Source organism: Bubalus bubalis, chromosome 14 (genome assembly GCF_019923935.1).
Source record: "Bubalus bubalis isolate 160015118507 breed Murrah chromosome 14, NDDB_SH_1, whole genome shotgun sequence".
NCBI classification, from domain to species: domain Eukaryota; kingdom Metazoa; phylum Chordata; class Mammalia; order Artiodactyla; family Bovidae; genus Bubalus; species Bubalus bubalis.
Window position 1 is genome coordinate 52,848,430 of NC_059170.1, and position 14,248 is coordinate 52,862,677.

General features: G+C 38.4%; 1 protein-coding gene across 5 annotated transcripts in view; it reads right to left on the reverse strand.

The window, feature by feature from the left end:
* The window catches only part of PTER (phosphotriesterase related), a 73,744-nt gene that overhangs the window by 7,058 nt on the left and 52,438 nt on the right, over window positions 1-14,248 (reverse strand). For all 5 annotated transcript variants that reach the window (XM_006052370.4, XM_006052371.3, XM_025264353.2 and 2 more), the window contains one exon: window positions 1,420-1,560. In XM_006052370.4, coding sequence (XP_006052432.1) covers window positions 1,420-1,560 — 141 coding nt within the window. The remainder of the gene's footprint in view (window positions 1-1,419; window positions 1,561-14,248) is intronic.

A 14,248-nucleotide genomic window follows, 5' to 3' on the forward strand; every position in this document is an offset into this window, starting at 1 on the left:
CTCTTGCTCACCTTCTAGTCTTTCCTCAAGCCTTTTCTGCCAAGGCTGCACTTACTGACTGTGAAATGAAAATTTCCTGATGGTGAAATCCAATGGATACCTTTCCCTCTTTATCTCTCTTGGTATCTGCCACTTAGTACAAGGGTTCAAGTCCTTCTGCTTTAAGTATCCTTCTCCACCAACTTCCATAACAATGCTGACTTCCCTGATATTTCCCGGATATTCTTAATGCTTTGAATATTTCTCAACCTGTCCTTGAGGGACTGTTTCTGAGTTCATCCCTTAAATGTGGGTGGTCACCAGGGTTCTATCCTCATTTGCTTCTTGGAGTGATCGCATTCATTCCTACGCTACTGACTGTCACATGCAAACCAACAGTGTCTAGCTGCATGTCCAAGTCTCTGTCCTGAGCTTCACACCCTTTTCCCATGGCCTCATGGAGTAGCAACACTATATTCCCAAACTAAAGTCATCCTGCCGATCCCAAATCTATTTCACCTCCCAGGTTCCCTAACTTGGTGCATTCATTCTTCATATCACCAGGTAACCAAGGCAAACCAGGTTACCATCTAGTCTTGACTCAAAAATTTCCACTTGCATGCAGAGAATGACTTGTATAATTATTTGTTTTCCCTCACAAATATTGAACAATTTTGAGAGGTTGGACTTTATATAATGTTTGACCTTATAGCCTTTCAGCTGCAATTACCTCTTTAGTGAATTTTTTTTTTTTTTTTGGATTTGTAGAAGGTTTTATTTAGTCTGAAAGCAGGTTTTTTCCATAACCAATTAGGTCCCCACATTTAATGAAAAGCATGTTTCATCTCTAATAAATACCTGAACAGACTTGGCTCATTGTCACAAACAAATTCCATCAACTCTTAATCGAGTATCCTGGTTCTGTAGGAATTTTATTATTTATTTATTTATTTTTTTTTTAAATTTAAATTTATTTATTTTAATTGGAGGCTAATTACTTTACAATATTGTATTGGTTTTGCCATATGGTGAATATTTTTAATAAACATTTCAAAAATTCATTGCAGGAGGTTAGGACTTTGGTGTGATCAACCTGAGAAAGAAACAGCTTACTTCATTAAGAATAAAAACAGGGAAATGTCTTTTGTTCTTTAACTGTCAGAGCAGAGATTGAGTATTATCTGTGTTTCTTATCAGCTGCCCATCTGCACTGAACTTCTAAGGCTCTGCTAAGCTTTTACCTACTTAGCTTGACTCATTTTCTCCTTGAAATAATATATAGAGATTTGCCTTCCTGAAACAGCATTGATATATTTTCCCTTGCAAGTCTCTGGTTCCGCCTGCTTATTGTTTCCTGAATCTTTACTAATTCCTACCCAGATATGAAAGTCCGGAAGAAATGGTAAAAGGAAATGCTGTGAGAGATTTCATCATATTTACCTTTTAATTCTTTTATTATCATTGGGCATGTCAATATCTGGGTTGAACTGATAATGAAAAAGTTCAGTACCAAAGAGATCATATTCCAAGTAACAGCCAAGCTGAGCAAACTCCAGTAGTTCCTTCTTATCCAGGATAGTCCTAGAGACAAGAAGACAGACGTATTGTTACTATCAAGACCATGTTTTCCACACATACAGATTAAAAGTGTTACGCACACTATGTACTGGAATATAGTTGAAATCAAGTAAAAGAATTTTGGAGTTGGCTTTTAGGATGTAACTATAAAATATTAAGTTCAATTGTTACTAGAAATTAGGAAAAGTGAAGTAAAAATGCTAGTTACTCAGTTGTGTTCAACCCTTTGCCACCCGATGGAATGTGACCACCAGGCTCCTCTGTCGATGAAATTCTCCAGGCAAGAATGCTGGAGTGAGTTGCCATTCCCTTCTCCAGGGGATCTTCCTGACCCAGGGATTGAATATAGGTCTCCTGCATTGCAGGCAGTTTTCTTTTTTTTCCCCCCACTGTCTGAGCCACCAGGAAAGCTCAGAAATTAGGGAACATTCTCATCCAAAAGGGAGTTTTCTCATCTCAAGGACTTCAAAACTATAGACATTTTAATTATGCTGCCATCTCAAAAACAATGTTGTAATTCTTTTCCAGAATTGTCTTCAGGGTAGGCTCTATATTCTTTTGAAAATCCTTAGTGGGACCGATATGAACTATACTACTACTACTACTAAGTCGCTTCAGTCGTGTCCGACTCTGTGTGACCCCATGGACTGCAGCCTACCAGGCTTCTCCGTCCATGGGATTCTCCAGGCAAGAACACTGGAGTGGGTTGCCATTTCCTTCTCCAATGCATGAAAGTGGAAAGTGAAAGTGAAGTCGCTCAGTCGTGTCCTGACTCTTAGCGACCCCATGGACTGCAGCCTACCAGGCTCCTCCGTCCATGGGATTTTCCAGGCAGGAGTACTGGAGTGGGGTGCCATTGCCTTCTCCCGATATGAACTATGGAAACTATCAAGAAGGAAATTTGGCCAGGACTGGAGAATTAGGTGAGTAATACTGATCTGGATAAAACATGAAGCCAAGGTAAGGCAACAGGGTGATTTTCTTGTGACAATCATAAAGTGGTTCTAAAATTAATCCCAAAGCCTATGTGAATATCAGTGCAATTTTTTAAAAGGGGAAATGCTCCTATAGATATTTATGTTCTGGTGTGTTTATTTTTTAAATAGAATTTATTATTTTATGCTAATTTTATGGGTATCTTCTCACTTCAGTAGAGATCATAGCAAAAATATCACTCTTTGTAAGACTATGTAAATGAATGGAAAAGGAGAAAAATATAGGATAAGTGCAGGCTTCAGACAGAAAAGTCAAGTCTGGAACAAGAGTAGATTATCTCAAGAAATTTAAACTCTAACAGATAAAAAGGATACATAAAGTTAACCCCTGGAATGCAACAGTAGGAAGTCAAGGGATACCTGGAGTAACAGGCAAATTTGGCCTTGCAGTACAAAATTAAGCAGGGCAAAGGCTAATAGAGTTTTGCCAAGAGAATGCACTGGTCATAGCAAACACCCTCTTCCAACAACACAAGAGAAGACTCTACACATGGACATCACCAGATGGTCAATACTGAAATCAGATTGATTATATTCTTTATGGCCAAGGAAAGAGGAGCTCTATACAGTCAGCAAAAACAAGACCAGGAGCTGATTGTGGCCCAAATCATGAACTCCTTATTGACAAATTCAGACTTAAATTGAAGAAAGAAAAGGAAAACCACTAGACCATTCAGGTATGACCTTAGAAAGTCCCTTATGATTATACAGTGGAAGTGACAAACAGATTGAAGAGATTAGATCTGATAGACAGAGCGCCCGAAGAACTGTGGACAGAAAACTTCATGACATTGCATAGGAGGCAGTGACCAAGACGATGCCCAAGAAAAAGAAATGCAAAAAGGTGAAGTGGTTGTCTGAGGAGGCCTTACAAATAGCTGAGAAAAGAAGAGAAGCTAAAGGCAAAGGAGAAAAGGAAAGAGATATCCATCTGAACGCAGAATTCCAAAGAATAGCAAGGAGAGAAAAGAGTGCCTTCCTTAGTGATCAGTGCAAAGAAATAGAGGAAAACAATAGGATGGGAAAAACTAGAGAGCTCTTCAAGAAAATTAGAGATGCCGAGGGAACATTTCATGCAAAGATGGGCACAACAAAGGACAGAAATGGTATGGACCTAACAGAAGCAGAGATATTAAGAAGAGGTGACAAGAATACACAGAAGAACTATACAAAAAAGATCTTTATGACCCAGATAACCATGAAGGTGTGATCACTCACCTAGAGCCAGACATCCTGGAATGCAAAGTCAGGTGGGCCTTAGGAAGCATCACTAAGAACAAAGCTAGTGGAGGTGACAGAATTCCAGTTGAGCTTTCTCAAATCCTGAAAGATGATGCTGTGCAAGTGCTGCACTCAGTATGCCAGCACATTGGAAAACTCAGCAGTGGCCACAGGACTGGAAAAGGTCAGTTTTCATTCCAGTCCCAAAGAAAGGCAATGCCAAAGTGTTCAAACTACTGCACAATTGCAGTCATCTCACCCGCTAGCAAAGTAATGCTCAAAATTCTCCAAGCTAGGCTTCAACAGTACGTGAACCATGAACTTTCATATGTTCAAGATGGATTTAGAAAAGGCAGAGGAACCAGAGATCAAATTGCCAACATCCTTTGGATCATCAAAAAAGCAAGAGAGTCCCAGAAAAACATCTACTTCTGCTTTATTGACTATGTCAAAACCTTTGACTCTGTGGATCACAACAGACTGTGGAAAATTCTTCAAGAGATGGGGATACCAGACCACCTGACCTGCCTCCTGAGAAATCTGTATGCAGGTCAAGAAGCAACAGTTAGAACTGGACATGGAACAACAGACAGGTTTCAAATTGGGAAAGGAGTACGTCAAGGCTGCATATTATCACCCTGCTTATTTAACTTCTATGCAGAGTACATCATGCAAAAAGCCAGGCTGGATGAAGCACAAGCGGGAATCAAGATTGCCAGGAGAAATATCAACCTCAGATATGCAGATGTCACCACACTTATGGCAGAAAGCAAAGAAGAACTAAAGAGCCTCTTGATGAAAGTACAAGAGGAGAGTGAAAAAGTTGGCTTAAAATTCAACATTCAGAAAACTAAGATCATGGCATCTGGTCCCAGCACTTCATGGCAAATTGATGGGGAAATGATGGAAACTGTGACAGACTTTATCTTTTTGGGCTCCAAAATCACTGCAGATGGTGACTGCACCCATGAAATTAAAAGATGCTTGCTCCTTGGAAGAAAAGCTATGACCAACCTCAACAGCATATTAAAAAGCAGAGACATTACTTTTCTGACAAAGGTCCGTCTAATGAAAGCTATGGTTTTTCCTGTGGTCATGTATGGATGTGAGAGTTGGACTGTAAAGAAAGCTGAGCACTGAAGAATTGATGCTTTTAAATTGTGGTGTTGGAGAAGACTCTTGAGAATCCCTTGGACAGCAAGGAGATCCAAACAGTCCATCCTAAAGGAAATCAGTCCTGAATATTCATTGGAAGGACTGATGCTGAAGCTGAAACTGCAGTACTTTGGCCACCTGATGCAAAGAACTGACTCATTGGAAAAGACCCTGATGCTGGGAAAGATTGAAGGTGGGAGGAGAAGAGGACGACAAAGGTTGAAATGGTTGGATGGCATCACTGACTCAATGGACATGGGTTTGAGTAAGCTCTGGGAATTGGTGATGGACAGGGAAGCCTGGGGTGCTGCAGTCCATAGGATCGCAAAGAGTTGGACACAAGTGAGTGACTGAACTGAGCTGAAAGTTAATCCCTAAAGTATCACTGTAGAGATTCAAAAACAGAAAGAAGAAAGAAAGAGAAAAAGAAAGAGAGAAAAGAAGGAAGGAAAGAAGGGAGGGAGGGAAGAAGGATGAAGAAAGGAAGGATCCTACCAGGAGAGCATATGGAAAAAAATAAGAAGGGAAAATAAGCCTCGTTAAACATTGCGTGAAGGGAGTTAAGAGAAAAGAAGAGATTGTTCAGGATCCAAAGCTGGCCTGGAGACGTGGAACATCAGATAATCATTGTCTTATTAGACTTTTTTAGATATTAAAATAGATATTCTATTACTTTGGCAACATCAGGATGCCAGGATTAAAGCACTATTATATGTCTATAAATCTGCTTCTAAGAGGACATAAGTATTTTCAGAGACTCTCTTCCAAACCCTAGGAGGACCAATTAAGCCTCTGTCCATGAGTGAGAGGATTCTGCTGTCCCGGGCTACTTCCTGGTAGCTGGCTCTTGACTCTGATTCTGAGCAATCATACTGTAGCTGGTTCCTTTTTATTCTCTTCACCAATTTAGCATAACTTCTAGTTCGTGATGTTGTTTTAGGCAGGGAGGCTAAAAAAACTCTTTCCTTTATACTATAAAATGCACATTAGCTCGGTGCCACCTTCTATTAATACTACTCCTTTTCTTTCTTCTTACCATGGAGACCATTTTTGCTTCCAAAATTACTCAGCTAAAAGAATATGTGTTTTTCTATAGTAAACATATTCTGTTTTCCCCAAAGAATCATGCTTAAAAATGAAATATACACAATTAACATAAGGGGGAAGAGATAAGTTTAGTATTTTTTTTCCTTTTGAGGCAGTTCATTTGGTTTGTTAACTACCAATTGTTAATTACCAATATGGGCAAAATACCAGGATGGGTCAGGGTGGGGAGTCAAGAAAAGCAATGGAGTTGCCCCTAACAGGTTGGATCAGACTCTTATTTCCGGTTGCAATGTCTTCACTTCTTTAGGCCTAAATTCCTTGAGACTCAGTTTTATAAGTATTTAAGTGATATAGTGAGTCTATATCCATGGTAAATGAAAAACTGTAAGAAAATCTTTCAGTCTTAGTTCCAACTGAAAAATAGATTTGCTTATCATCATCATAGCCAACAAGTGTAAGAACTTACTATGCTTCTGGCATTGTGCTATGTGCTTTTTATTTATTATCTCACTTAATATTCTCTATAATCCCATCTGGTCTCAGGTCTTTAGATGAGGAAACTGGGGCATAGAGATTAGATATGCAAGGTGATGTGCTGGAATGTAAATTCATTTCAAGGCTAGAATCTACTTCCTTAATCATCCTACTGTGTGACATCTCCTAGGGCTAAATAGTTTATCCTCAAAGGACATTTTCCCAGAATTGCATTGACTTTGTATGTGCATCATGTTTTTTAATTTTTATTTTAAAATGTAATTCCCTCCCCACTGTACCTTCAAACTGCACTTGAAAAATGAGAAATTTACTCCCCAAATAAGAAAGGATTATTTTGTGGAGGTCTTCAATCACTGCATATAACAGACAGGATTTGACCATTATGTCATTCTGGATATTTCCAGTGATATGGTCAGAGAAGGAGAAAAAGATCTATTAATCATGACTGTTGCTTAGAACCTGAGGTTTCTCTAAGCCTCTCACAAATATTAAGGGTCACATATTAAGGGTCTTCTATGCTGAGGTCCTTTCTTCCAAAGTTCAGACTTTTATGTCTAATTGCCTGCTTGCCATCTCTACTTGGATGTCTAATAGACAACAAAAGTTTAATATGCCTTGAACTAAGCCCCTCATGTCCCACCCCAAACCAGTTGCTGCAGCACCCTCCCCTGTCTAAGTTGATAGCAACTGCATCCATCCACTGCTCAGACCAACAACCTTGGGGTTTTCTCCTCTTTCTTCCTGTAAAACCCTCTACATCTAGCCCATCAAATAGACTTATGGCTTGACTTTCAAAATATGACTAGAATCCAGATAAGTCACAACCTTCCCTGCTGCCCTCCTGGTCCAAAAGTCCATCATCTTTTGCAGGATCCTTGCAATAGATGCTCACTCTCCTTGTTTCTCTTCCTTTGCTCTGTTACTGTCTATTCAATTACAACCACCAAAGTCTGTCTTCACAACTAAGTCAAATCAGGTCTCTCTCCTGCTCACAACCCACCAACAGCTCCTCATTTTCCTCAAGAAAGAGCCAAGGCCTTACAGTGGCCCATGAAACCCTGCGTGATTCTCCTGTGTGTGGTCTTCCAAAAGCTTTATCTCAGGGAGGGATGGGGAATGCAGGCATCCAGACCTCCAGACATCAGTTACATATAAATCCTGCCTGGATTGTAAATGTCATCTGAAAAATGGCATGGTAAGTTTCTATAGGAAGATGAACATGTTCAGTAAGATTCATCTACACATGTAAGTGTCAAATGTAATCCCTGGGAATTAGAAAGGAGTACAACTTGAGGGAAATGGTCCTTCTGTAAAACACTGTTAAAAATTTCACAGTAATGTATAGGGGAGAAGACTTCAGAAAAGAAGCAATTAGGCTCACGTTTTAGACATTGGGTAAATGAAGTTAAAAAAGGAGACAGACAAATTTGCTGTCATTAAAAAGCCAGGAGATATATATATACACACACACACATATGTCTCTAGTTTAGTCTAGTCGCTAAGTTGCGTCCGACTCTTTTGCAAACCCTGGACTGGCAAGAATACTGGAGTGGGTTGCCATTTCCTCCTCCAGGGGATCTTCCCGACCTAGGGATCTAACCTGAGTCTTTTTTGCCACTGAGCCACCAGAGAAGCCTTGGACACACATATACATGCATATATTGAGTTGGCCAAAAAGTTAGTTCCATAAAATGTTATGGAAAAAAGTCAAACAAAGTTTTTGGCCAACCTAATATTATTATTAGTGACATTTGGTGATGTGAAACAGCCTAGATAACTGAACATTAGTGTGAAGGCAACTAAGAAATGAGTTGACTTAAATTCTCCCTATTAAAGAAGGGAACACAGTATAAAATCTATGGGAAAAAATAGTGTCAGTGGTCATACATACTTTTCAGAAGAGAGCCCTGCAAAAAAAAAAAAAGAGTTTGGGATTAGATATTAATGATGTGGTAGGATGGAGAAGCAGGTGAAGCAAGAAAATAAAACACTTAATAATCCTCAGGCATTTCAGATGGCCCCGTATCATTTAATTCTTACAAAAACTACATGAGAAAAGTATGAGCATCCCATTTTATTTTTATTCTTTTTTGGCTTGCACAATAGACATATATTGTTTTTTATAGTTTGGAGGCCAGAAATCCAAGATCAGGGTATCAGCATGGTCAGGTCTGGTGAGAGCTATCTTTCTGGCTTGCAGGCAGCCACATTCTCACAAGTTTTCTGGTGTCTCTTCTTAGAAGGGCATTAATCCCATCATGAGGGCCCCACCCTCAGTGATTGTCCTCATTTTATAGATGAAGAAACTAAGTCTCAGAAAAGTTTGGGAGTCCTTAACTTCTGAAATGAACAGCTGGTGAATAAGAGCAGTTTGTATTCATCTTCAGATGTCCCGGTCTTACACCCCACTGCTCCTTTTGTGATGAGAGTATCCACCCACTTTCACCACCACATTCCCTACGACAGCACTTCCCTATGGAGAAATACACCCCATCACAACAGCATCTCACCCAGCATACAGAATGTCTAACAAGGTGACTTAACTACACTCAACTGACAATCAGCTGGATGACTTCCAGGGACTGTCAAGATGCTACTGAAGTTGCATTTATGCATGTGACTTTTTTTTTCCGCTTGGAGAAAGGATTGACCCCAGATGTCAAAATGGTACCAGGGAAAAATATACTCTGCTTGACGTCTTTCAGATGAGGCTTAAACAGAGGTCCTGCCCCTCCCAGTCATCAGTGATCTCAGAGCACTTCTTACAAGAGCGAAGGTGTCAACCTCAAGCCAGTTTTCCTCATTCCATATTCTATGTGCGTTAGTCACTCAGTCATGTCCGACTCTTTGCGACCCCGTGGACTGTAGCCCGCCAGGCTCCTTTGTCCATGGGATTCTCCAGGCAAGAATACTGGAGTGGGTTGCTGTATAGTCTATTTGCATGAATAATTACATTCTTTCTTATTGCAGTCTTCCCCAACCTTTGAGGTAAATATCTTTCACCTCTTGCCCTAAATAGTGTGGTGATTGTGAGATGCAGAAGAGCTGCTGTGTTTCACACTGGAGAAAGTCCTTTCTTCAAGGTCAATCATGTTGATCACAAATGTTATCTGTAAAATATCCTGGAATTTCTCAAGAGGAAGATGAGATATTCGTATCAAGTATTTATTCTTGTTATTTATATTATATCATTTCTTCTGTTTGCTCCTCAACCAGTAAACAGATTCTCTCTTTATAAGGAACAGGCATAAATTGATGACAAATATATCACTATTAGCTAAGAAAACAGTTCTCTGACACCATCTGGCTGTCTTTATTTTCAGAATATGGTTATCACGTACGTACGTTTTTAAGGCCAGTACTGAAATGCGAGACGATTGATTCTGTTTTTCAAACCTCTTTATATTCTAGATCTTTATCCAAGAGCTGAGGGGTTTAGTTTAATGTCAAAATGCACTCTGAGTGGGAGCAAGGAAATCTGTGTGAAGTGATAATTTAGACAAGGGCCTGTGAGCTCTCTGGGAAGAAAGAACTAAGAAGCAGAGGAAAGGATATGATACGTGGGTGTGATCCAGATGATAACATTACCTAACATTTGTCTTGGGCTTTTCCGGTTTCAAAGAACTTGCAAATATATGATTTCATCTCATACATTCAAGCACACCTTCATGAATTAATTCAGCAAACATTTACTGTCTTGTACTGCTACCTACCCTGTTCTAGCTTTTGTGTTGGGAATACTCCTATGAATAAGAAATTTAAGCAGCAGTCTCAAAGAACTGAAAGTCATGGAAGGAAACACATATTTAAATTAATAATTACAGTTATTGTCATTGAAAGCTTTTTATAGTACAATACATACAAAATATCGTGAAAGGATAATCAAAGAGGCAACTCATTTGAGTTGAGTCCTGAAGAAAACTATTCAGATGTAGGTTGGTGGGGTTCAAGTGTCAGATGAAGGATGGATAATCCAGAAGAACACCTATTGAGAGGTAAAAGAGCTTATTGTTTCTGGAAGATAAGGCTGAATTTATCAGCACTAACGTGCATGAGGGGAGATGCACCCATCTATCCATCCATTCATCCATCTAATAAGAAATTGTTGATCATTTATTTACTATGATGTACAAGCTGGGAAAACAAAGACAAATAATATGGAATCCCGTCCTTCAAGAAGATCACTGTCCAGTAGGAAAAATAGACATGGAAACAGATCATTGCTTTTCAGACCTTGCCGAGTCTAAGAAAGTACTCCTAGGATCTGGGATGACACAGAGGAGATACCAAACACTGCTTGGCTCATTCAAGAAAGGCTTGATAGAGAAAAACATCTCTGATGAGATGTATATTGAAGAAAGGCTCTGCCTAGTAGATCAGAGAATACTGTATTCACATCAGAGGGATGAGGTCATGTGAGAAGCATGTAGAACACTCAGCATAGGTTACTCAAAATCGTGGTCAGTGTGGCTTTAGCCCAGCTTCTGCCTGTGCATCTAGAAGGGACGGGAGATGAGCTGGAAAGATTGGTAGGGACCAAATGACCAGGATGTTTGGATTTTGTGCTGCAGGTGACATGGAACCTCTGAAGAGTTGTAAATCAGGATGGAGATATGTAAAGCAGATTTGTGTTTGGAAAGATCCAAATAGTAGCAACATGGAGGCTAGATTAAGGAGCAAAACTAAGAGAGTGATTTCCTGTTTGGAGATAATTACAGTGGTTTAGGGGACAAATGAGGATCTGAATTAAGTTAACAACAGAAGAATGGATAGGGGGGGCTGTATTTGGAGATCTTAGTGGGGTAGACAGTTATTATTTTGTGGGGGTGCAAAGGGCAGGGGAATTTAGGTTAGCATCTGGGCGAATCATGCTGTCATAGACCAGAACAGGGCAAGAAGGAAGAGTCAAGTGATGGGACTTGGTCCCCATCGTGACAGAAGTGGAGAAGGAGAAACCAGGGCCTGCTGTGGGCAGTTCATTAGATGTTGGCATCATTAAATGCTACCAAGAGCATGGAAAGCGCAGGTTCTGAAACTCATAATGAACTGGTGAAATACAGATGCTGGGTATTAACATGAATGCAGAAATGAAGAAACCAAAGCTTTGGTCTCTTAACTGATCAGGAATCCAGGAATTCTAGCTCCTAGGCTAGTGCACTTCCCATTATATTGTGCAGTGACTTTTTTGGAATTCATCAGACATCCAACCTGTGACTTCCTGGGCCTGGAGGGTAAGCATCATGTGTTGGTCTATTTTGAGACTTGAATTCAGAGCCTGACACATCCAGAAACACAGAATATATTCAGTGCTGAAACTTATGAACTTGACCAAGTAATTAAAATTTTCTTTAATTTAAAAATATAGTAATAAGGGGATGCTTATAGACAACTGATTTATTTAAAACAATGTTGAATTTCAATGACTGGTTATTATAAAAATTGTTTACCATGAAAGAAACGCCCCCCAAAATTCTGTCTCCCTTGTCACTGAATTTCTTAATTTAAAACCAGAAAAGATAATAGAATAAGATGAAATAAATAAACTTGAAAGATAAAAAAAAAATAATAATAAAACCAATGAATATTTGTGTAGATCATATCATGTGGGATTCTTTACAATTTAATGAGAGTTCTTCAACAGCTACTTAAAAGAATTATTAAACTCACCTAGAACTATTGATTTAATAACTAAAATAATTTTTAAAATATTTGTAATATAATGTCTAAAAGAAATTAATATATAAATTACTATAATCTGATAAATTCAATGTTACTATAATTCTAAAACATTAGTCACATATATTCCTATATTACTAGTGGAAGTTACAGCTGAATTACAAAATCTGAAAAGTTCTTAATTGATGAATTTCAATTAATTTATTTTTAATGTCAAAAACAGAAACTGAATAGAATGGTGTAAGTTTTAAATCTAAGACTATTCCCTGAACAATGCCTAAACATTGTCTATAGCCAGAAAGTATAATTTATTACGTCAAGTAAATATTTACCGGGAACTTTGGTTTCACACAAACTCAAAACCATCAATTCACATGGTACATTCACATTAATATACTAGTTTATTCACATACATGTAGGTATTTTAAAGATTCTTTTGTCTTTCTTTAGAGGATTCTTTTTGTGATAAAGGATTACTTTTATGCTTCTCAACTGTAGAGAGTAACTGGAAATAAAAAGCACTAGAGAAATAATTTAGATTTCAATGTGTTTATTTTGCATATTCCGCATTATCTATATATTTGAACAAACATGATTCAGTTGTCTGCTTGGGCACATTATCCTACAGAGATGTTTAATGACGTCATAGGAGAGAATGACGTCACATTTTCAATATTATGACATAAGTCTAAGCTTAAGGAAAAGGAACAGATGGCTGCAAGAGAGAAAAACCCTTGTTTAAATTACACTAAAACCAGAAGTTGGCTCTGAATTGCAAAATGTAATTAAAACTTCATTTTAAAATGCATTTCACAGTTTATCCACCCTAGGAAGAGCTTTTCACCATATGAACTTTGCAGCTGCCACAGAGCACAAAAGAGGTTGCTTTTTTCATGTAAAGCGATACATAGTTCACGGAATGATGGTATTGAGGAGAGTGAAGATAAATCTCATAGACATGGCAATCCTATTTGTTAAAATGTCACATTTCTTGGGAATGGTGTCAGAGGCATGAAAAATGGCTTTAGAAGAAAAAATTACTTGTGGGAGGTTTTGGTGGCTATAATGTGTTGGAGAGAAGACAGGACCAGTGTCTTCATTTGCTGTTGACATTGGGCTGATTCGCCCAAGTGTCTGCGTTAAAGAGTGCAATTTGGGATAATTAACACATACCAATTACCAGCATAAGTTAATTAATTGCATTTTATTCAGCACTTTTAGGTATACTAAGTAGTTTTGCTCCATTTCAGTTTGTCCAATATTTGTCTGGATTTTCTATTTCTTGTTAAATAGGTCTTTTTACTTTACTTTTATTTTACTTCTCCTAAAGAGTAAAAGGAAAACTATGACAAGCAATACTTGGGGAAATTTGTCTAACGCTTTAAGGGTTAAAAAATAATTTTTCTTAACCCCTTTTGACAGATGAGTAAAAGACTTGGAGGCTTCAGTGACTTGCTCAAGGTCACTCAGAAAGTAGGTGCTGTTGTGAGAGGTAGGATCAGACGCTGTGTTCCCAGCACCCTCTCATTCTCCATTGTCCCAGATGCATCGAATATGCGCTGCATTCGTCAAGGGATAGCTGTGGCCGGTGTCACTACACAACATCACACTGAAATGTGCTCATGTTTTGTGTGTGTTTCTGTCTCACTGAGTACTCTCTACAAATCAATGTAGATTTCTTAAAAAATTTTATTGGGGTAGAGTTGATTTGACAATATTGTGTTAGTTTCTACTGTACAGCAAAGTGAATCAGTTATACATATAAAATATCCACTGTTTTTTGATTCTTTTCCCATATAGGTCATTATATGGTATTGAGTAGCGTTCCCTGTACTATACACTAGGTTCTTTTTAGTTATCTATTTTATATATAGTTATATAGTAGTGTGTATATGTCAATCCCAATCTCCCAATTTATCCCTTCCCTCCTTTCACCCCTCATAACCATAAATTTGCTTTATATGTCTGTGACTCCACTTCCATTTTTGTAATAAGTTCATTTTTACCATTTCTTTAAGATTCCACATATAAGTGATATCATATGATATTTATCTTTCTCTGAGACAGAGATGGTCTCTAGGTCCATCCATGTGGCTGCAAAT